The sequence below is a fragment of the Emydura macquarii genome, unplaced genomic scaffold, assembly GCF_026122565.2.
Source record: "Emydura macquarii macquarii isolate MOO-44397 ecotype Brisbane River unplaced genomic scaffold, CSIRO-AGI_Emac_v2 contig_295, whole genome shotgun sequence".
Classification (NCBI taxonomy): Eukaryota; Metazoa; Chordata; order Testudines; family Chelidae; genus Emydura; species Emydura macquarii.
Window position 1 is genome coordinate 10,085,448 of NW_027130432.1, and position 24,251 is coordinate 10,109,698.

The window sequence follows — 24,251 nt, forward strand, 5'->3', positions numbered from 1 at the left end:
GTCTGCATGGGCACACCTTTGTGCCCACACGTAACTGGCAGGATCAGGGCTTTACATTGTAAAGTGTTTTGAGCACCTCAGATGGCAGATGCTGTAGAACTGCGAAGTATTACTGGTCTGCTATTCACAGTCTCCAAATGATCTATAGGTTCAGCTCTGTTCACCTTGTGGACCATATCCTGTGCTCCACTTAGGACTAAATCAAGAATTTCCTCTCCTTTTGTGAGTTCCAGGACTGCTCCAAGAAGCAGTAATTTGACCTGTTAAGAAACTTTATCTCTGCATCCCATCCTGAGGTGATGTATCCAGTCAACATGGGGATAGTTGAAATCCCCCATTATTATTGAATTTTTTTTATTTTTATAGCCTCTCTAATCTCCGTGAGCATTTCACGGTCACTATCACCATCCTGGTCAGCTATTACGAATAAGGCACTCAAGGCTTGGAAGCCAAAAGATGCCCCCAAATTCTGTGTGTATTCTCTGTGTTTTACTTCCAATACTGCATTCTAAGAGATCTTTTCATCAGTGGCATACTACAGTGGGTCTCCAGCACCTGGGGACCAATACTTACATTTGCACGCACACATGCATACACCCCTGTTGGTGGCAGTGGCAACAGCGCCCTGCGGGGGGGAGAGGGTTCTGCGGGCCCATTTCCGCTCTCCCTCACTGCCCCCCCTGCTATGGGGGCAGCGAGTGCGGCAGGGGGTGGGAGTGACGGACAGATACCCCTGGGCCACCCAGCAGCAAGGGGCGCGTGACGGGCTCTGTCCTGGAGCCCCACCTTTAGGCTGGCTGCCTGGCCCCTGTGCAGCTGGGGTCCCCGTGGCTTCCTCGTTGCGCCCAGCATGGAGGCGGAGGGGCCGGAAGGGCACTTGCTCTCCCCTCAGTGGAAGCCCTCAGCTGTCGCCAGGCCTGAGCTGGGGTCAGCACAGCCGCTGGGGATGTCAAAGCCCGGCGGCCCCTGGCCGCCTGCAACAACGGGGGGCAGCTCCTCTGAGGGGGGCCAGGCCAGCACTTCCCCCAGGCCAGTGCTCGGGGCCATGGCCCCCTACTGACCCCCATCAGTACACCACTGCTTTTCATCCTCTATTTCTGCACACTTTATCTTAAGCAATGCCTACATTAATCTCATCCCAAGAAGTTTAATGAATACCTAAAAGTAGGACTGGTCAAAAATTCTCCATCAAAACTGTTTTTTTGATGGAAAATTGGGATTTTGATTAAAGCAAATTGGTGGTGAGAGTGTCTGCTTTCTGCGCAAAAATTGATTTTTTTTTTTTTTTGTCAAAAAGATGAACAAAAAGTTTTCAATTTTTGGCTGAAATATTTCAGATTTTTTTATTTGCCAAAAAGTCAAGATTTTCCATGAAATCCCTCCCCCCCTTCAATTTTCTGACCAGTTCTACTTACAAGTAAACATGGCTTCTGAAGTTCAACTATCACTGCAGGATGTGAATCAATCCTGTGAGGCCACCTGAACATTATATGTTCCAGTGCACCTCAGATCAATATAGTAACAGTATCGAACATCTCCTACACCGGTAATTTTAAAAACATGCTAATGATCAACATAATGTTAAACTCTTTTCCTAGGCACTTAGTATCAAGACAGCTACTAAGTTCTTTGTACACTGCTTTTAAAATAAATACTGCACATTTCTATAGGAGAAATAGGAACATATTAATATAGCAGGCACATAGGAAAGCATTCCAGTTAGGAAGAGGTAGGATTGTTCACCAGATTACTTTCTCTGAATTCCTGAATTAAGGGAAGTCTATCATCTCTTAGCAGATGTTTCAGAGATACTGAATCCCTAGGTGAAATCTTCAGCTAGATAGCTGATGTCTTGGGCAGTCATTATTTAAATAACATCTAGGACAAGGGAAAATATCCAAGTGGAACATCCTGCTGCAGGCAGTACATTATTAGCCCATGTGATCAGTATCACGCCTGCTGTGCTCCCTTGTATCTTTTCAGTCTGTACTAACAGTCTTATTCTAACAGGAGCAAGTTCTCTGCAAAAGCCAACCTGCTGGCCAGAAACTGCTACCCTTATCACTCAAGTACCCAAAGACTGGACTACTCAGGGGCCTGATCTTGCAAGGTACTGAGCCTCCTCTAATCCTCTTCAAACCACCAGACAATGGAAGCTGTAGGCACTTTGCAAGAGGCGCGCCATGTCTTACACACAGGATTAGGCTCCTAGTTAGAATTTAGCCCCTCCTTAGCAAACAACCTTCTCATATCCTGTCATTGCCTCTGGCTGGAGTTCTCACAGACTCAGATTTAAGGCCAGAAGGGATCATCATGATCATCTAGTCTGACCTCCTGCAGATTGCAAGCCACAGAACCTCACTCATCCACTCCCGCAATAACCCATAACCTCTGCCTGAGTTACTGAAGTCCTCAAATCATGGTTTAAAGACTTCAAGTTACAAAGAATCCATCATTTACTCTAGTTTAAACCTACAAATGGCCCATGCCCCATGTGGCAAAGGAAGGCAAAAAAAACCCCCAAGGTCTCTGCCAATCTGGGGAAGGGGGGGGCACATTCCTTCCTGACCCCAAATATGGCGGTCAGTTGGATCCTGAGCATTTCTGCAAGACTCAGCAGCCAGGTATCTGGGAAAGAATGTACTTACTAACTTAGAGCCCTCCTCAGCTAGTGTCCCATCACTGGCTGTTGGGGATATTTGCTGCCAGCAGTTGCAGACCTGCATGCCATTGGAGGCAGGCTCATCACCAGTGTTGCCAATTCATGATTTTATCCTGTGTCTTGGGGTATTTGGTGCTATTCTGAAAGCAAAGACCCAGCTGCTAAAGTCATATGAGGACATTAGAATGTCAGCTTTCATTTTAATAGAAGAGGATGCTTTCAGCCTTCATGATTTTGGGAAAACTTGAAAACATGACCCAAATGCACTCTAAAGACCCAGAAATCGGCAGGCAAATAACCCAACTTTTTTTTTTTTAAACTAAAACAACTTCAAAATACGGAATTTCTTTCCCCAAATAAGCTTTCATTTCTCACACTCCTGATTGTTTTTTGTGGCTCTCCAAAGAAGGCATGGTTGGGTCCAAGAGCAGAACTAGGCTATGTGCTTTTCTACAGTTATCTTGTGTGATCTGTGGGTAATAGTCTTTTAATCCAGGGAGCTAGCCACAGTTTATATTCCAGTAAAGGGATCTGTATCTTTTTTTACAGTGCTGCATGCATACAGTAAGCAAATGAGATAATTGAAGCAACCTGCACAGTGGTGGTGTTACACTTACATAAATAACATATTGGAACTGTATTTGGAATCTGTTCTAATCTAGATGTTCAACAATGCCGTATAACAGATTTGCTGGATTTCCCTAACTAACCTCTTTCTCCTTTGCTCACATTGAAAAATCCTGTTTAAAGCAAACCAAAGCTTGCAAGGATTAAAATACCCTCTCATGAGAATGGTTTGATTTTGAAGAGGGTGGTTTGGTGAAAGCAAAGGAAATGGAACAAGAAGTCCTGGATTCTGTTCTCAGCTTCCACTCTCTGCTCTTAGGGAAGTCACTTAACCATGCCATGCCTCAGTATACCCTTCTGTAAAATAGGGACAATACTTGCTCACAAGGGTGTGGTAGGTTTAACTGACAAGTGTAAATTTCGATCCTCATATGAAGGGCACAATAGAAGTGCCAAGCACTTGTATTACAGGGACAAAGTGGGTGAGGTAATATCTTTGGTTGGATCAACTTCTGTTAGTGAGAAAGAGAAGTTTTTGAGCCACCCAGAGCCCTTTTTCAGGTCTGGAAAAGGTACTGGGAGTGTTACAGCTAACCGACATGGCTACAACTACACTGCATATGAAGTCTTTGTACTGTCATTATTTTGTCACTTCCTTTTCTCAGTTTCTTTTTAAGAAACAGAAAATCCTGAGGCTCTAAACTGGGAAAACTAAGATGTCGACCTCTAATTTCCAAGCCTGCCTTTCAGTGTTATCCTCTGTGTTATATTCTTGTCAGGAACCTAAAGGGTTATACATTGCTGCATGGCTCTGCCTTCACTGTGAGGTACAGAGAAAGCCATTTCACAGAACTGCTGACATCCCTAAACCGACTTGATTGGTTCACTGAATCAGCTGTTTGGAGCAGATAGTTCCTTCCTTTGCACCCAGTTATGTCCCTCTGTTGCTAACCCAGACACTGAGGACTGGCAAGTGGTCTGGCCAATAACATTGCCTAAACCTGAAGAGGAGGTACAACATACAGGAAAATATACTTTCCCAGACACACAGCTTGATCTGAGCCTCAGTGCCCTTGCATCATGTCAGATTTTACCTCTTTTCTGCTTTAAGAAGTTTCTTAAAGTCCTTGCTCCTGGTATTAGGATTACAGCCCTGCTAGTAAATTGAGGGACTGGTTTCTAGCCTTCAGCTGCCTCTCAGGATACCTCTGTCATTAAAGCCACATGACCAGGAATCTCCAGTGATTCTTTCCCTCCTGCTGTGCACAGACTAGAGGCGGAAGTGAAGGGCTTCTGAAAGCGTGAGAAGGAAGGACAAGGTAAATCAATCTGAGTTCTAGCAGGGTGGGTCTTGGGTGGGCTGACATGACATTTAATGCGTTCTGCACTGATCAGTCAGCTGTGCTTGCTGCCAAGAAAGAGCTGCTGAAAAGTTCTAGCTTCAGAGAGCTTTCCCTTTCGCCCCCACGAAGTCCACCAACCTGAAACTTGCCACATGAGACCCAAACCCACTTGGGAATTTGTTTTTACAAACCTGTTTAATTAAAAATTAGCTCAGTCCCCCCTCCACGAAATTGAAAGTTAAAAAATAAAACCAAAATCAAATCAAAGCATTTGGCACCCGCCCTTCGGCTAGCTTTCTGGCTTCGGGAAAAAAAGTTTCTTCTTTTGGAACAAGTTTTTGTGATCTATTAGTCTGACACCGGGGGCCTGGGTCTTTCTGGCTCTGTATCTCGTTTTTAAAATACTGGGCCAAATTAGCTGATGGTACAAATGGGTGAAATGCTGTTGATGTCAATTGAGTGGCACTCATTTACACCAACACGGAATTTGGCCCAGAGATTTTTAAGTGCCAAAGGCAGGTATTGCACATGTGCGATACTGACCCAACTCACGTTTACTGTCAAGGAAAAGTAATGCTGGAGAAAAGGGGCCAAATGAACAGCCCCAGATCTTGCCATCCTACAGAACAAGTATTGAATGAGCAACTCCAGTGCAAACTACACCAAGCAGCCCCAGACTCTGTTTAATCTGTAGCCACCAGCTATATGTAGCAAGAGCCGGGGTTCAGGCTCCATGATCCATCAGTCCTTTGCTTCCTGCTGACAGCTGGGCCAGCAATGCTAGCTGTAGGGGTGGCTTTCTGACACAGACATTTGTTTACTAGGAACTAAGCTGAGATTCCCAAAACTCATTTCACAGGGGCCACTAAATTCATAGAGATTTTTTAAAGTCAACGTGTGTTACTGAAGTCTCTGCCCTATTTCCACACGCTCTTTTTTCACATATTAGTGCTAAAATTAAGCCAAATCTCACTGATTTTAATAAGCCATTCTGCACTGTATCACTGATCCTAATGGTCTTCCTGGAGCTGTCATCCTTGTTACCCTTCCCTTTATGAATCTGTATATTAAGAACAGCACAATTCAAAATATTTTCATTGGAGAAGCTGGTAGCAAATGAAATATTACTCATTGTTCATACCAGCGGGTGGGATGCTATGCCATTTGCTGGGATTTTGGAAAGTTAGGAGTGTTACCATTGTGCAAAACTTACTAACAGAGCATCCTATTATGCTGCACAGTAGGAATATTATACCAAGTGAATGGCCTCATATCGGCTCAAAGGGAGAACTGTCATGATTCTGTTTGCATTTTACTCAGGGATCGTCTTTTTGGTCTGTTCGTACAGCACCTACCATGGCTAAGGCTCCTAAGTGCTACAATAGTACAACAAATATATAAAATAACAATAAAGGCCAATAAGTTAGTTTGATGTATAATTTACTATGCAGGTCAAACTCTTGTGTTATAATAACTCAAAGGGGCCTCTATTGAAATTGACTAAAGTAAAGTACTGACTTTGTGCTAGCATCATTTCAATTCAGTAACTAACTTGATATTTAAAATGAAAATGACAATTGTGTTATTTTTTTCATAAGTATTAAATGACAGGGTGACAGATACAAAAGGTAAAGAGAATCCAGCAGAGATGAGGCAGTAAAGAATTACATATTGCACAGGTATACATATGGAATGGGATTTTCAAAGCACTCAGCTTTGGCTTGACTTCTGTTTGAACTCAGTGGTGGAAATCTAAATGACTTTACTGAGAGGAGAGGTAGGACAACACTGAGCACTTTTGAGAATCCCACCTACTGTTGTTAATAAGTCTTCTGGTCATGGAAGTATGTTCTGTGAAAGGTCACAGGGATCACAAAGTGCTGCTTACCTTCAAAGTTGTTTTTTGGATGTGCAGTGTAATTCCCAGAGGCCGCTGTGGAACGTCTGTGTCCAACCAATCCTTCAACCTCGGAGAAAGTTTAAAAATCCTACCATCAGACTTGTACCGAGAGCCAACATAATGAAAGCTGGGAATATGCTCTCTCAGTGACAACAGAGAGAGCCAGGATTAGAGCTGTGTGAATATTTTTGGCTAATAGTAAAATTGCTGGAAAATGCATTTTTCAGAGCACCAAAACTATTTGCAAATTCAGGCTGAATTCCAGAGAGGGCTTTGGCTGGAAACAATATGTGAGGTTGGTTTGTTTGTTTGTTAAGTCAACACATTTTGTTTCAACCATTTCAAAATGAAATATTTTGACTTTTTCTTTTGAAACAGTGTTTCATTTCAAAACTTGGTTAATTTTTAAAAACAAAACCACAAAGTAAAAAACACCCCAAAAGCAACACCAAAAGCAATTTTTAGTTTGGATTGAACTAAATTGGTAGACCCAGAATTAACTTTTTGGGGTATTTTTTTTTCCAGTTTGGAAAAAAAACTCAAACTTTTAACTTCAGTTTCAGTTCAGATTGAGTAATTTCCCCCTCCGTCTCTAATTCAGCCCCTGAACCAAAAAATCTGCTGTTTGCTCAACTCTAGTCAAGGTAGCACAGCTCTTGTGCACCTTAGGCATTTTTTTTAAAGCCTTTTTTTTTTTGTGCATGGGGAATGGTGACATATTTCTCTGCAGTTTAAATCTCATTCCTCTTTTCTCTCCCCTTCCATATACCTAGTTTCCTAAGAAACTCTCTCTTTTGCCTTCCCTCTCGGAGGCACTGGGGGACAGATACACACCTGAACCAGAACCTTCCCAACATTTGGGGGCTCCAGAACCAGATCTGAACTTTGCAGCTTCAGCCCCATCTCTTCCTTTTGCTCCCCCAGAGTTAACATTTTCAAAAGCACTTAAGTGACTTAGGAACACAAGTTGTTGGGATTTATGTTCCTAAATCACTCAGGCATTTCTGAAATTCCCATCCTGTACACACATCTGAGCATCTAGATAGATCAATAGATAGTTCAGCAAAAATTTCAGGCCTGGTTGTTGTAGTTATTTATATTGCAGTAGTGACAGAAGGCCACAGTTGGGGACCCCTTGTACAAACACAGACTAAGAGACAGTCCCTGCCTTGAAGAGCTTATGTATTCCACTGATCTGTGTGTGGTACGTGCTCTCCCCATCCCTTGCACAAAGCCACAGAGGATGTTACAGCCCCCAGCTAGAAAGCTTGGTTCTTTAGCGCGTCCAGCTGTAGCAACTCATGCTTTCAAGTCTGTGGATCCCTGGTTCTATCCCTGGTGTTTAGAAAAGTTAAACTAAGAGCTCCAGAAAACAAAAAGTTCATTGTGCCTTGATCAGGTTATTATTAGACACACCCTCTCCAGTAGCTGAGGCTTCTTTTCTGCATTGGCAGGGGCTGGACTAGATGATCTGATGGAACTTTTCCATCCTTAGCACCTATGATTTGTGGATTTTTTTGCCTGGAAGTCTTGATGCATGTTTGGTGTTCATGTCAGAATTAGCCAACCAGAGATAGTAGTGATATGCAAGGTGGGGGACTAAATAGTTTTATAACCTGACTGTATATATGAGGCCTACCAGCCTTTTCAGGGGAAGGCTGATAGAATTTAACACAAAAAGAATGACGCTGATCGAAATCCGTCAGTGTGGAGACAGGTTCCCAAACTGAAACTACATCAGTTTACAAAATGGTCCGTGCAAAAGGAGGGATCCTGTTGTGTCATTCAGGGTCGATCCAACACCCCACTGATGCAGAGGCAGCATTTCCACTGACCTCAGGGGGGATTGGAGCAGGCCTCAATATTCCAGTGCTTGGAACATCCAAAACTGCCAAGTGTCATACATCTCACATGAAACTGGCATGGTCAAGGTATGAACTTGGCCACTTATCTACTCTTCTGACTGCAGAGTTGTCTTCATTTTAACTGAAACAGGTGCACTTAGGAGACTGTGGCTGACAATAATGGAGAGATGTTATCAAATTTCCTCTCTGCATGGGGTTTATCTGGTTGGTGCTAATAAGAATAGTTGCTGCTTGTTCTTCATCAGCTAAGCCACGCAGTCAGCAAGTGACTCCGAGTCTCGATCATGCAGTTGCTCATGGCTTAAATTGGTTTTACTTTGGAGATGATTCCTTTGTGCCTCTCTTTAAGAAGCACCTTTGTTCCGAGGGCTTGACTGACTCCTGGGCCTTCATCACACCTTGCTGCCATTTGATGGCTTTCCCAGCAAGGCACGCTGTAAAGTTCGGACTGGGGCAAGAAGCATACATAGGTTACAAAAGGCAAACCTAGTGATGGTATCACTGGAAATTTCAGGATTAGTTTAAGGGGATTTTTGCATGAACTTTTATCAGACATTTCTCTGATTTGAAACTGTTTGGGAGTAAATGTTTTAAGGTATAAGAATGTCGCTATAGAGGAGCAGGGGATTCAAAGATTGGAAAGCAGCAAGTTCCCATCATCCTCCAATTCCAGTGGTACAGGGATGCTGAAACAGGACTCAGTTTAGTTTCATCCCTTGGCAAAGACGACTCAGGCTCTCTAAGCTGCCGATTGGGTGGTTTTGCCAAGCCTGACCGTATTTGCCTTCAGGACACAGCATACTATATTCACTGAGCCAGGCTCCCCCAGTAAATGAGAGCTCAAGACACTAACCTTTTGCATGGTGGAGATCAGAGTACAAAGAACCAGATCCAACCTCCTCATTGCGTTATCTAAAGCCCTGAGGTGAAATCCTGGTCCCGCTGAAGTCAATGACTGTTCTACCCAGGATTTTACCCTTGGAATTTTTTGTTGTGCAGAAAGAAGCTGGATTTAACCACCTCTCATGCTCATTAAACCTGACCATTAGAGGCCTGACTGGTGAATTCTCAGAAGGTTCTCACCTTTGAGCTCAGGGTTTATCAGAACTAGAAATCTATCCATCAGTGGGATTTCACAGTGTAGGATTTTGTACTCTTTCTTTGGTGCACAATGTTCTATCAATCTTTGCTGTAGGAGGTAATGATTATAAATCCCTTAAAGGTTACACTTGCTTTGCCAATAACAATCTCATCAGTGTTAGTGTGTTTTCTCATATATCAAGTTTTCAAATAGAAAAACAAAAACACCTCAGACGCTGACGTCTTTGTTACAAGGTTTACTGTGTTTTGTACGTGTCATGGCTGCCTCTGAAATAGACTATGCTCATATATGTGATATTTTAGGTGCTGAAGATGGCAGACAGTTCTGATCTCTGGATTGGCAGTGCTTATCTATTCCTCCAATCGACATCTGAGAAGATTGTCCTGCCCTCTCTTTATGGAAGCTCTCAGCAGAAATCTAGCGTGTTCAAGGCCCTCAAGTTGGCTCTAGCAGGTACCTGTCATTGCACTGAACACAAATAGAAATGTCACAATGTCTTATTTCTTTGCTCGCTACATTAGTTTTTAAGGGATTTGGTGCTTGTGGAAAGGTGGCTAATTCACAACACAGAGACATTTTTAGGAATCAAACTGCAATTTTATGGGTCACGTCCCATCCTTTTCTATTAATTTCATTGAAGATTTTAGATTTCTTGGAGCTTTTACAGAGAGATTCAAGCCATGATATTCCAAGACTTGAATTTAAGCACGGAGGCAATCAGACTCCTTGCAGCTGCTGGAGAACTTACCATCCACTAGTAAAGTGAATCCTTCTCTAGCCTCTTCATTGCAGTACTAGGTAAAAAACGGATAGCACACTGGTTAAATCAGAGCTCTGCACGGATAGCCCAGATTACGTGCCCTTTTAATGTCTGAATGAATGCAGTGCAGCATGTAGTGCTATCAGAGGATTACTCCTTGATTCTTGGAATAGCATAAGGTAATGGGTACAAGGGTTTCTATCTTCACACACAGCACCTCCTTTAATCCACAATCAGGATCTTGTGCAATCCTTTTGACTGTGTGAAGAGGAGATGGGGGGGGGGGGGGGGGGGGGGGGGGAGAGACACACGGAGATGTTTGATTTTCAGTAATAAAATGGAGTAAAATTCAATGTCACTGTTCCAGAGTCAGGATTAGAATTTGGACATTCCTGGCTCCTAGTCCTATGCACAGACAATGATTCCTTCTTTGGGCTAGCAGATCAGAATTTAGACCCTGAATCCAGAAGTAAGTCATGTATTGAGGCTAAAATATGATCTCTAAGTGTGGTCTCTTCTGCTACAAGATCCAGGGGCATGTCTCTGATTATTTATTTACTTAGCCTCATTTATGACATGGGAATGTGATTTTAATTTGGATAGAAAGTATTTTCATTGCATTTAACACACACCAGGGGACATTGGTTCTGTTTGGATAAGCACATTCTTAAAACAGCTGGTATTTCATAGACATATATATGTGCACTCTGGGCATATTATTAATAAATTATTAGCACCCAGTGATACTAAATGAGATTGGTTGCTGTTGTGTTATGCTTTGCACAATACGTAGGAAGAGAGAGTCCCTGCCCTGAAGAGTTTACAGTCTAAATAGACAAGACAGACAATGGGTGAGCGCAAGGAAGCATTATTCCCATTTTACAGATGGAAAACAAATGCCCTAAGAGATTTGGAGTCCAGCGGGGCTGCTCGCAATTCTTAACAATAAGCCTCTGCTCAAGTGTTTTGCTGGAGCAGGATCAGAATGCTCAGCACCTTGCTGGATTGAGCCCTAAGTGATTTAGAAAGTTGTGGTTGAGTGGGAAATCAAACCCAGTTCTTCTAAAGCCAGCTCCAGTCCAGTGCCTTAGCTACAAAACCATCCTTCCTCTCACATACCCACCCTTCCCAGTATCTTAGCTGTTGGCACGCTACAGGGAAGAGATCACCAGTCTCAGGATCCAAATCATTATCTTTTACACTTGGATCACAAAGTTATCAAATTGCTTAGAGTGCAGATTTTTTTGTTTTTGTTTTAGAACAAGCATTGAAACCATGACAGGACAATTTTAGCCTCCTCCAGCATCAGTGGAGTTTCATCAGAAAGGAAATTGGTCTAGTCTAACTTTTCCTTGTGGTAGATGGGAGCAGCTGGCTACAATAGCTGACCCCACTATTTACTTCTGGGTTCACTATTGCAGTCCAGTGATGGCAAGTCCAGTCACTTGCCCAGCATTAGAAAACTAGACTTGTCAAGGGAGGGAAATTCTTGATATGGGAAAAATTACCAGTAAAAAAATTCGATAGTGGCTTCCTTTTATCGAACATATTGAGCCATATTCTTTACTGGTGTAAATGGCTTCAGTGGAGTTGAGCTTATTTACACCAACACAGGATTTGAGCTACAGACAGTTGAAGCATCCCATCTGTGATCCTTTACATACATATTGACTTATTGTGTAGCAATAATTTAAACCAGCTATCATGTTTATGTTCCTGCCCCTTAATGAATATCTTAGTGTCAATCGTTCACTGTACAAGCCCCAGTGTGTTCTTTAACTGGGTTTGTAGAACTATGACCTGCCTTTTCTCTTGGGACTCACCCATCTAATAATATGGGGCCAGATTCATTGGTACGCTCTAAATGCTTTGTGCTCCTCTGATGATACAGAGTAGGGAAAAAACCTGGCTTCATTGCCTGCTTAGGCCAGATTTATGGCTGCTATGCATCACCAAAGTGGTACAACACAGCCAGATAGTGCCGGTGAATCTGGCCATATATGTGAACAAGAGCTTTGCCCATTTCTGCCCTAATAGCACTACATTCTGCACTGGACAGCCAGACCTACAGAGGGAATGAGACCTGGGTTTTCCGAGCAGATAAGCACAAAGTTGTCTCCTACGCAACAGCCATAACAAACATTTGTATGCAATTCATAACGACTTTCCCTGTTTGTCCAGCACCTGCTTACCCAAATCAAACACTTGTGCAAACTTTAGTTGAATCAAACTCTTTGTACTCCTGATATATGGAAAAGGGTGGGGTAAAGGGCATTTATTTGTCAGTAATAACAATGAAGTCAAATGCCTCTCAGGCTCCTTCCACAGATGTCCCAGTCTTACATCCGTTCCAGACTTGACCTTATGATACAACCGGAAATGTGTAAGGGATCTCAGTAGCATACCACCACAGGGCAAAAGGCTTGTCATGCTTATAAAACAAACAGATCCTGGAGGTGCTGGGGCTGAACTTAAATACTCTGGGCTATGGAGGAGCAAACAGATCCTCTTAGACAGAGACATGGGTTGCTGACCTGAGTAGCCCTGTGAAAACTCTCACAGGCTTTTTCTTCACTGCAAAACAAGGTGTGTTCTTGTATCGAGATAGCTCAGGTTTGCCATCACTGTGTGAAATTCTAATGGAGACAAGGCACAGATATTTTTTACGTTATAGCTGATTGAAATCAACCTTACATTGAGGGCTGGGTGAGGGAGGGGGTTATGTTTGGTTAACTACATAGAGGTAAAAATATATCTGTGCCTTGTCTGCATTAGGATTTTACACTGAGTTAGCTATCTCTGTGTAACAGACACACCTGTTTGCAGTAAAGACAAAGTCTCGGACAAAGAAGAGTTTACATATAGGTTTTCAAAACCGCCTCAAGGATCTGGACACAGTTCCAAAATCTCAGCTGCTAGGTACAAAACCAAATACAAGGAAGCAAACAAGGGAATAAAAGTATAATTTTACAGAAGGTGCATGATTGAAACCTAACTAAAGCTTGGTTTACACTAGAGACTTTTGCCATGTTGCTTCGGTGGGTGATTTTTACTGACATTTCTATACCAGAAATAGCCCTAGTGTAGACATGGTTATACTGACAGTCTTTTTGCTGGTATAGCTTATTTTGTTCAGGGAACTAGTATAAAACTGTACTGGTGAAGCCACTCATACCTGAATAGCAATACTGGCAAACCCTTTCTAGTGTAGACAAGGCTGAAGAAGGATTGGGGATGCAAGTAGGAAGTTGATGGGTAAAATGCTCTGGGATCTCACCTATACCTCTGTCTCTACAGCAGTCTGACCATGTGGGAGAAGAACACTCCCTCTTTAATCTCCTCTGAGGTAAAGTCTGGCTGCCCCGCAGCTAAATCTTAAAGTTAACGCATCAGTTTAGCATAGTTGGTTTCTCCTCTTGGACTTGTGCCAGCAGCAAAATTACCTGTTGCTGACACCCAGTGCAGATTGTTTAACTGCAAATAGGACAAACTGAGCACATAGCATTTTTACACTTGATTTCCTGCCTGATTGCAGCTCCTCTGTTTTCCGCAGATTTAGCTCTCCCCCTGCTGACAGCTCTGGGTAACTGTGCTAGTACAGACAAAACACCAGTGAACCAGGCACTCTGCATTAAGTATAATTTGGGCTGTGAAAAACATGTAATGGACTGTGAAATCCACCCCCACCATGAAATCCATCTCCCCCAGGCTGGAAGTTTCTGCCACTGGGGTTTGGGGCACCTTGGCTCTGGGCTTGAGCCACTGCAGCGCCTGCCACCTGGGCTTGGGGTGCCCATTTTTCCAGAGGCCCCCAAATTGGCTGGGGCCCCTGAGCACAGACTGGGACTAGCAGCTAAGAGCAACCTCCCCATGATCCCCTTTTGGGTCAGGACCCCCCAGGGTTACAACATCCTGAAATTGTGAAACTGACCAATTTTAAAACCCTCTGGCTCTGAAATTGACTGAAATGGGTCGTGAATTTAGTAGGGCCCTACATATAATGGTCTCTCCCTGTTGCAAGAAGTCATATGCCCCCTTCCCATCTGTGAACTGCAATTTTAATGCATCTCTAATAGATCCAGCTCTCGGATAATTTGCACTGAACTCTTCAGTTCAAATGGGTTGCATGCATAGTGCGGAGTCATTATACTTGGTCCCAGTTAAAGCTTACCACTTTCCTCCTACATACTAGCTCCCCAACCCAGAAGAATTTATAACGCAGGAAAAAAAAATACAGAGTTCAAGGAAACATGCAGGGAGTCACCAGGCAAGCAGAGCTCATGCTAACCATCTGTCTCATGGCGAGACCCTGACTCTGCCTGCCATTCTGTGCCAGATTCCACAGGCAGCCTGAACGACGTTGACATGCTCAAAGTGCACTGCAGTGAGCCGCACCTGATTATCCAGCTGAAATTCTGCAAGCAAGAGAACTGCCGCAAATTCCTTCGGAGTTACTGGGCCGGGGCATTCCAGGCGTCCCTCCAGAACCACCTCCAAGTCTCCCTGTCAATGACAGCCGTGCCTGTCAAAATGGAGCTGAAGGCTGGCAGCGAGCAGCTTGACCACATGCTGAATGAGGAGCAGCGCTGTTTGGAATGCATCTACAAAGAAAAGGTAAATTAGAAGCAAGTATGGTCCATTGGTTTGGGCAGCAGAAGACCGTTCAAGTCCTTGTTTTGCACATACCTCCTGTGTGACCCCGGGCAAGTGCCTTAAGGCTGAATATATAAAGTTATTTAGGATCTACAGAAGCAGTAAGTGCCTAGGTGTCTAAAAGCAAGGTGCTTTTGAAAATGCCACTAGGCCTTTAAATACCTTTAAAAATCTGGCTGTTAGCCTCACTGTGCCTCAGTTCCCCACCGTACAATAGAGGTAATAGCACTGCCCAACCACAGCAGGGTGTTGTGAAGGTAAATACAGGAAATGATGTGAGAAGCTCAGATGTTATGGCAGTGAGGGCCAGGTAAGTACTAGGATAAATAAATTAAAGCCAGAATATTAAATATTTTGCATGTAGTACTTGGCACTTCGCTGGTGCCTGTGTTCTAAAAGTGCAGAACAAGCAAATATTAAAGCTCAGCGCTGCTATAAGGCAGGAAATTATATTATACCCTGTGTATAGAGGGTAAATTGAGGCACAAACAAGGCTGAAATGCCACACAAGGGAATCAGTAAGAAAACCCATCAGTCCCGTGCTACAAGCATGAAACCATCTTCCCCGATGTTGCTTTTTCATCCCCCACATCTCCTTTGAAAGTAGCATTTGGAACAGCTCCTAAAAACTAAAGCAAACACCACCACCACTGCGTACCACAGGTTGTCAACATAGTTTGAACTGGGACCTTCAGCATTAGGACACAGACCTCTACTACTTGAGCTGGCAGTAGTAGTAGGCTGCTATCCTTGATGTGGACTCCATTCAGTTGAGAGAGATGCAAGTTTTACATGGGTCACACCAGCAACTGGCTTTCATGTGCTGATTCAGCATTCCTGAATAGCTTCCAAACCTTGCTAATGATAATACAGGCCATTATCTTGGGATCTTCTTGACTCACTAGAACATTGGGCCTCCCAAATAGATTAAATCATTGTATTCCATCTGCTATTCTTCCTCTGTCCTACCTTTAGGTGCTTGTTTCACCTGGAATTTAATTGGGCTAGTCAAGATGTTTAAGAGCTACCATTTTGAGCTAGTCCTAAGAAACAGATACCTATTGTACCCACGGGGAGGGCAGGCCGTGGGCTACATCTCTGGATTGCTTTTTTTGCAAGCGAATGAAAAGTGAAAGTGTCATTATGGGAGTAACAATAGGCTGTAATATGCACCTTGTTCATTTTTGCCTGCTGCTTTCCTAGCCTTGGTCTACACTTACCCCGGCGATTCGGCGGCAGTCAACGGGAGTTACGCAAACTACGCAGAAAACTTGCATAACTCCCGTCGACTGCTGCGCTTCTCTTCTGCGCGCCGTCTTCACTGCACGGCGCCAACGGGAACCCGTCGATGCAGCGCTACGCCACTTGCGGAGGTGGATTAACAGCGTCGACCTCTGGATCGACTGAGCAGGTCTTCACTGACCACTCAGTCGATCCAGATAAGTCGATCTTACGGCAGCGACTTTGCCGCCGTCAGTGTAGACATAGCCCTAGTCTTTTTGCTGAATTAGCAGATTCATTCTCTGCTTGCAAAACTGACTCAGTCTGTCCTAGGCCTATTGTTGTAAATCCGAAAAAAACCCATCAAAGAGACCATGCTCTCATCTGTGTGTTTGTACCCTACGTGGTACTAAGGACCATTAACTAAAAGGACAGATTCAGTTACTAATTTTCCCTCTCGTGTGTAACTTAGTGTTTAGAGCACTGGGAGTCCAAACCATGGTTAATGCTGGTCAGAAAGTTTTCACCAGACTGTCACACTGTTTCATTTCATTACAATATATACAGGAGACACTTTGGTCTAGAAAAGACAATATGATGTTTTAATTAGAACTGAGTAGCGGCCGCCGTTAATAATTTTTAAAATAAAATAGAATATATCAGTTATTATATTATGTCATATTATGACATGAGACGAGGTGGTTGAGATCCTGAAGAAAAAGAAAAAGACCTGAAGTAGTATAATTTCACAGAAGGTGAATGACTGACTGCAGAGTATGAAAGCTTGTCTCTCTCACTGACAGAAGTTGGTCCAGTAAAAGATATTGCCTCACCCACCTTGTCTGTCTCATGTCCTGGAACCCACATGGCCAAAACAACATTGCAAACAACATATTATGACATGTCAAGAGTAGTAGTGACTTCTGACATAGCATGAAATAACGTAAAAATAATTTAAAAAAATAACATACAAATGAAAAAAATTTAAAATTGGAAATGACATTTTGGAATTTTGAAACAAAAGTTCTCCTCAACCACAGTTATTTGGAAATTCTGTTTCACAAGTAATTTCCAAAAATGTTTTTTGTTCCGATTCAGAACAAAAAAGTAAATTGTGAAATATCGACATTTCCCATTCATAGATGCAGCCAGCTCTATTTCAGCCCTGCCACTCAGCTGGTGCAAATCAACACAGCTTAATTGACTTCAGTGGAGACTGGAGCCTCTGGGTGCTCTTAGAATACAAGTAATGATCAGTAATGAGCTCCCCTCCACATTATGATCATTTCTTGAACCTGTTTGGGTGGGGGAGGAACAGTACACAGGAAATTTGGGGGGGAAATAGCCTTTTAAAAAATGAAGATTATTTAGCGCAAATTCATAGATTGTAAACCCATAACCCTTGTAAACCCACTATTAGATCTTGTAGTCTGTCCTCTGATAAAACAAGCCAGAGAATTTCATCCAATGATGTCTGTAATGAGTCCAGTAACTTGTGTTTGTCAAAGCATACTTTTCAGAAGGGCATCCGGTCTTCATTTTACAACTTCATAAGATGGAGAATCCACCAGAAATGACTGGCACTGTTTGCCTTACAGCCCGACCGCCTGAGGGATGAGGAAATTGTGGAGCTGGAGGAATCTTTCAGGAACCTGACTTGTCGACAGGAGAACAACAATGTGACCCCTTCAAATGAGTGCAACTCGAACTCCTCATCTCTGCCTCATTGTTCTGTGGGGAGCTTTCTGCCTTCCGGAGCCACCTTCATCTTTCAGGGACAACAATTTGGTGAGTGTTTAGAACTGAGCTGACAGAATCAGAAAGTCCTTGGTCTTCCACTCTTCCGACCCTATAAAGGAGAAAGCTTAGGGAACCAAAGACTGGTTCTGGATGAGCCAAGAATAGAATTCCCCAGATCACAACCATAGGAACATAGGAGTTGCCATACTGGTTCAGACCAGGGCAGCCCACTGTTTCTGACAATGGTCAGCACCAGACACTGCCATGCCCAAGGCCCCCACAATGGCAGGGAAATGATTAAGTGAGATGTACCCAGATGATCCTAACAAATGACCTGCGCCCCCATACTGCAGAAGAAGGTGAAAATCCATCAGTCTCTGCCAGTCTGACTTGGGGGAAAATTCCTTCCCGACGCCCCCAAATAGTGATCAGCTGGACCCTAATCAAATGAACAAGAACCAGCCAGCCAAGCGCTGGAGAGAGAGACTGGTTGGCGCCGTCTCAGAGCTCGGGCCCCTGCCACCCAATGTCCGATCTCCAGCCCTGGCCATCCCTGATACTTATGCATCTCTAATGTAAGAGGGTTTATATCCCTTTCAAACTCTTGGGTGCTTTCAACATCTCACTGCTGTAACTCTGGGATCACACTGGCAGCAGGAGAAAAAGGCTGAATGAAAAAAACAGTAGTTTTTCTCCACAACACATAATTGAGGTCAGTTAGTGGCATGGCTTAGCTCTGGGAATGTTATGGAGCTGTCTCATTAGGATCGCTGCCAAGGAGGGTGGCTACAAAAAGTTTCATCCCCAAAGATGGGACTTCTCCAAACGTCCAGAAAATAAGTTTAGAGAATTCATGTTTAAAATGGATAAATCAGGGGAGAAACGTGTTACAAAATAAAAATGTAAAAGAAAGAGGAAGATGCTTCTGTTTTCAGAGACAAACCCAAGCACGAAGTTAGCATCCCTGAAAATGAAGGCACTGATTGGTGTGAGGCACCGATTGGGCAGATAACCATCCGGGCTTCCCCTCACAGTTCTGCCAGTGCACTCCAATTGTGAGCTGCAGCTCCCCAGCTATCCCAGTCCCGGCCTCTCCTGAGCAGAGATTTTTCAAATAGTCTTGAACTGCAGTCTGGGTTTGTGGATGTGCACAGCAGGGACCACCCAGGTCATTTTCAAGTCTGATTTAGCCCCATATAAGGACTTTACAGGTAAAAAGCAGGGTGGGATCTGCCCTCCCTGTTTCACTATTTCAGGGGTCAACAGATATAGAAGGAAGCTAAGAGTGTTTAGAAAACGAATAGAGGAAAATCCCAGAAAGAAGAGCCTGAGGCTTATAAAAGGGCAAGGACTGGCTGCATAAGGTAAAGAGGGATGTCCAAGAGAAAAGTAAACTCTCTCTAACAAACAAACAAACAGTTGTATCCCAACTTGACATGTATAGTCAGGACTGGCCTCTTGGGGGCACTCAATACACATGGCTGCCTTGGATATCAAGCTGGGAAGTCTTTATTAAGTACAAACTTTCACGTGCCCTGGTCACTATCCTCTAGTCTTGACAGCAGGTGCTAGCTGCTCAAAACCAGAAGATGGCACATTTTTACAGTCACAGATAAGTTTCTACTTATTGCCACTTAGTGATGATAGCACTTTCAGAAATGATCTGGAAAAAGGGGTAAACAGGGAGGTGGCAAAAATTGCAGATGATACAAAACTACTCAAGATAATTAAGTCCAAAGCAGACTGCCAAGAGTTATGTGGGGATCTCACCAAATTGGATGACTGGGCGACAAAATGGCAGATGAAATTCAATGCTGATAAATACAAAGTAATGCACATTGGACAACATAATCCCAACTATACATACAAAATGATGGGGTCTAAATTAGCTGTTACCACTCAAGAAAGAGATCTTGGAGTCATTGTAGAGAGTTCTCTGAAAACATCCACTCAATGTGCAGCAACAATCCAAAAAGCTAACAATGTTGGGAATCATTAGGAAAGGGATAGATAATAAGACAGAAAATATCCCATTGCCTCTTTATAAATCCATGGTATGGCCACATCTTGAATACTGCATGCAGATCTGGTTGCCCACATCTAATATATATATATATATATATCGGAATTGGAAAAGGTACAGAAAAGGGGCAACAAAAATGAATAAGGGTCTGGAAAAGTTTCCATATGAGGAGAGATTAATAAAACGGGGAGTTTTCAGCTAAGAAAAGAGATGACTAAGGGGAAATATGACAGAGGTCTATAAAATTACGATTGCTGTGGAGAAATTAAAAAAGGAAGTGTTATTTACTCCTTCTCATAACACAAAAACTAGGGGTCACCAAATGAAATTAATAGGCAGCAGGTCTAAAACAAATAAATGGAAGTATTTCTTCACACAATGCACAGTCAACCTGTGGAACTTCTTGCCAGAGGATGTTGTGAAGGCCAAGACTATAACAGCGTTCAAAAAAAAGAACTAGATAAATTCATGGAGGATAGGTCCATCAATGGCTATTAGCCAGGACAGGCAGGGATTGCTGTTTGCCAGAAGCTGGAAATGGGCGACAGGATGGATCACTTGATGATGACCTGTTCTGTTCATTTCTTCTGATGCACCTGGTGTTGGCCACTGTCAGAAGACAGGATACTGGGCTAGATGGACCATTGGTATGACCCAGTATGGCCATTCTTATGTTCACTGTCCTTTGAAATTAATGGATGCAGAACATTCATTGGTACAAATTGTGAACTCAAACCCTTCTCTTCTCAGCAGTCTTTGTTAAACAGGCACCCTGCTCTCCTCACACAGTTACTTCCTGTAGATCTAAGTTACCTAGGGCGTGACCTCTCATATTCACACATTTGGGTTTGGGGAGAAGATACTCTCAGCTGATAATGAAACATTTATACTTCATTTAAAATCAACATTCAGAATGAATCATAAACGCATACAAATTATATCAGGTCTGCTAATATTACCACAAACAGCAGCATCCCTTTATATTTTCTATTACAACCAAACATACAAATGAAAGGCTGTGAAGGAATACTAAGAGCAATTATACACATTATATAGTTCCAGTGGGGTAGCCGTGTTAGTCTGTTTTTAGCAAAACAGCAAGAGTCCTGGGGCACCTTAAAGACTAACACATTTATTTGGGCATAAGCTTTCGTGGGCAGAAACCCACTTTGTCAGATGCATTTTACCCAAATAAATTTGTTAGTCTTTAAGGTGCCACAGGACCCTTGCTGTTTTACACATTATATAGATCATCCCAATTACAGATCATAGTGGATTAGCACTAATGTAAGAATCTGCTAGAAATTTGTTCATATTGCATTGATTTCAAAATCTGAAATTTAGAAATGGAATCAGCTAGACTAAACTGGCAAGCTGGTCACAGTATCAGCATTGATGATTGCAGATCAGTTCAATTATCAGGCTTCCCTTTCCCCCTAGATGCTAATATGGATGCATTTTCAGTGAGCAAAGATTAGTAAGCATAGTGTGCATAACCTCTCTTCATGCAGAATTTACTCCTTTAAATTCAATACTGTAACTGATTGTACAAGATCTACAATGCTGTCTGTCTCAGGAGTGAGTTAATGAAAATTCCAGCTAATGAAGGATGGGTACAACTCCATGATTGAGTTTAATACATTACACACACACTAGGCTTTGTCCCTTGGGAGCCTTCAGTGAACTGAGGTCCCTGCTCCACAAAATATTATGTAGACCTTCACATGGCCTTGTTGTGTTGGGTCAGTGCCGGGATGAACTGGGACCCCAATGTGCTAAGCACTTTGTGTTACCTTTTAGCGAACAGAACACTCACGCCAGACGACCATCAAAAATTTGCCAAGCTTGTGTCGAAGAAATGGAAGCAGGTGGGTAGGTCTTTGCAGAAGAACTGCCGTGCCCTTCGGGGTCCCGTCATCGACAACTTGGCTCATGAATATGACCGAGAGGGATTGTATGAACAAGCGTACCAGCTCCTTCTCAGGTTTATCCAGTCTGAGGGCAAAAGAGCCACGTTACAGAGGCTGATTGCAGCCCTGGAGGAAAACAGTCTCATAACTTTAGCAGAGGAACTCCTGTGCCTCCACCAGAATGAGAATGACACATCATAGTGCAGGAATGGAGAAGGCAGCAGTCTGCCCAGCAGTCACGTGTTCGAACTTGGAACTTGCCTTTTCAGACAGTTTCCAAGACTCTTGCCAGTGTCCCAGGAATGCAAAGCCCAGTTAACCAGCATGGTATCCTACTAGCAAGAATGCCCAAAGAAAAGCCACTGTATGTTTACAAAGCCAGCGTGGGTGCTGAATTACTACAGCGCTGAAACACTTCATAGCACACTGCTGCCAGGAGACAATGCTGTTACCTCCCAATGAGCTGGGGAGAATGGCTTCCAACCCGCTCCCAGTTACTACCCCTACAGGCGACATGTTGCAATGCATCTAACAAGCCTAGAGACTATGCCAACATGGTGAACATTAAAGAGCAACTGGGGTCTCAGGAGAGTCCTTTCGGAAATGTTCTACAGTTGCTGAAAAATAATTCTGCTCATAGAATATAGTACACACTTGGATGGGTTCATTCTTCACAAGTAAGGACATTTCATGAAAACAGTAACTCCTCCACCCCGGCCCACTAAAAGCTTGTCTGCTCTTTCCTTTCTCTCCCCACGTGAAGATATCCTCCTTACTCTTAGAAAGTTTTAATTCTCCAGGCAGTACACAGCTGCAATGAAAAAAAACTTCAGGTGGTAAGTAAGCAGGAAGTGCAGGTGAACACTTCTTAAAGTTGTACTGCAAAGTCAAAGCCAAATCAAGCCCTTACCACGTGCTTAGTGACACCTCTAAGCAGACTGTGAGGTCCCATTCATCACATAACCTGCTGTCTTTAAAAGTTGTTCTTGGCTTGGCTAAAGATGTCACAGAATGCAGTATTCTGGGACATCACATACCAGGAGAGACAGGAGTTGTATGGAGTCTTTCTTTGGTATGTTGTGAGTCTGTGACAGCCAGGAATCAGCTGTGCCTGGGATGTCAGGGTCACATACTAGGGATTTCAAGGATAAAGTTTGTGAAAGTACAAAAAGAAGAGGTAAGGTCATCTTCTGCTGTCAGCTATATCATGAGAACCACGCTGACTTCCATCGGTATGCCCAGGCTGTAACAAGAGCAGAACTTGTGCCTTAGCTTATCAGGAAATACACAGCAACATATAAGTGAACGTAAGCAAACATACATGTAAACAGCAACATACAGCTCGTTTCGTTTCTTGTGGCATCCTGGCAGGTTTTTACTTATCGTTAGGCCTTTTATTAATTCCATCTAGCCTCACCCTCTGTAAATGATCATGTAATAGCAGACAATCCTTGGGGGACATTTCAGGTTGTGGGAGGAAAGGTGGGTGAATCTGCCAGTGTGAGTACTCATGTGAAGTTGCTCGCGCTACCTCTCAAGAGCAGTGGTTCTCCAATAGGCAAGAGCTGGTGTCCTTTTAAACCATTTCACATTTTAACCTATTCCTATAGCACTTCTGTAAAGTTTGGCTGAGACAAAGAAATTCTCTGATAAGGAAGCTGCAACTCTGGGATCCAGATGTAGTTTAAATTGGATTTCACAGGAACAACACTCCCTCTCCTTCTCTGCCCACTAGAATGATATTATGTTTGTCACTGTGGTACCGAAGTGCCTAGAAGAAGCTGAGCCTGACCATTCAATTGGAACCTGAGACAGTTTGCCTTTGGATTCAGATTCCGAATCCCCCGGGTCAGGAGTGTTCACAGGCAGGGTGTGTTTAACCCCACGTAGGACAGGGGAAGTATAAAATGTGGATATGCCATTTTAGGGCACGATGCTGCTCCCATTATTTTGCTCTTGGCTCCAATGGGAGCAGGATTGGAACCTCATTTTGGGCCCCTCTCCACTAAGACACTTAACATTGCTGCTGGCCCCTGAACGGACTTTACAATAAGCCATTTGAGAGAGCATTTTAAAAAAGAGCACAAACTGGAAAAATCTCTCTCTTTTTTTTTAAATCAATTTTGTTATTGCATTTTATTTACAGTAATGGCTTTTTAGAGCACAAGATGATATGCATGCCCTACTGTCACTTTTTAATCTAACATTTCTATGTTATCGGTCTGTAGTCTTACACAATGGGAGGCACAATCTTCTTCTACTCAGATCAGTGCTAGCCCCCTCAGGGCTGGGGTGACAACTCCCTGCAGTCAAAAATGTACCAATCTATTCTTCAGAGTCTACTTTAAGTCCAATTTTTTTTCCATTTCTGTTGCCATTTTACATCAGCAGATGGCACTTGAATTAATTTACCACCCCTGTGATTTTTATTCCTCTGCCAGTGTTAGTCATGTGTGTTCCCTCTAAGTAACAGATTTCCTCTCAAGAGTGCATTAAGCGTTAGCA

The 24,251-nt window shown here is 43.2% G+C and overlaps 1 protein-coding gene and 1 long non-coding RNA gene across 2 annotated transcripts; one reads left to right on the forward strand and one right to left on the reverse strand.

The window, feature by feature from the left end:
• Positions 1–4,291: 4,291 nt before the first annotated feature.
• TRADD (TNFRSF1A associated via death domain) lies at positions 4,292–22,242 on the forward strand. Its single transcript, XM_067549938.1, has 5 exons — positions 4,292–4,548; positions 9,742–9,892; positions 14,536–14,813; positions 17,672–17,861; positions 21,637–22,242. The coding sequence occupies exons 2-5, from the start codon at positions 9,751–9,753 to the stop codon at positions 21,945–21,947; spliced, it is 921 nt and encodes a 306-aa protein (XP_067406039.1). The 5' UTR covers positions 4,292–4,548; positions 9,742–9,750; the 3' UTR covers positions 21,948–22,242.
• On the reverse strand, positions 9,543–14,782 carry LOC137154268 (uncharacterized). The gene is made up of 2 exons (XR_010920192.1): positions 14,595–14,782; positions 9,543–9,907 (listed from the first exon to the last, which is right to left on the reverse strand). It is a non-coding gene; the product is annotated as an uncharacterized lncRNA (long non-coding RNA).
• Positions 22,243–24,251: the final 2,009 nt, after the last annotated feature.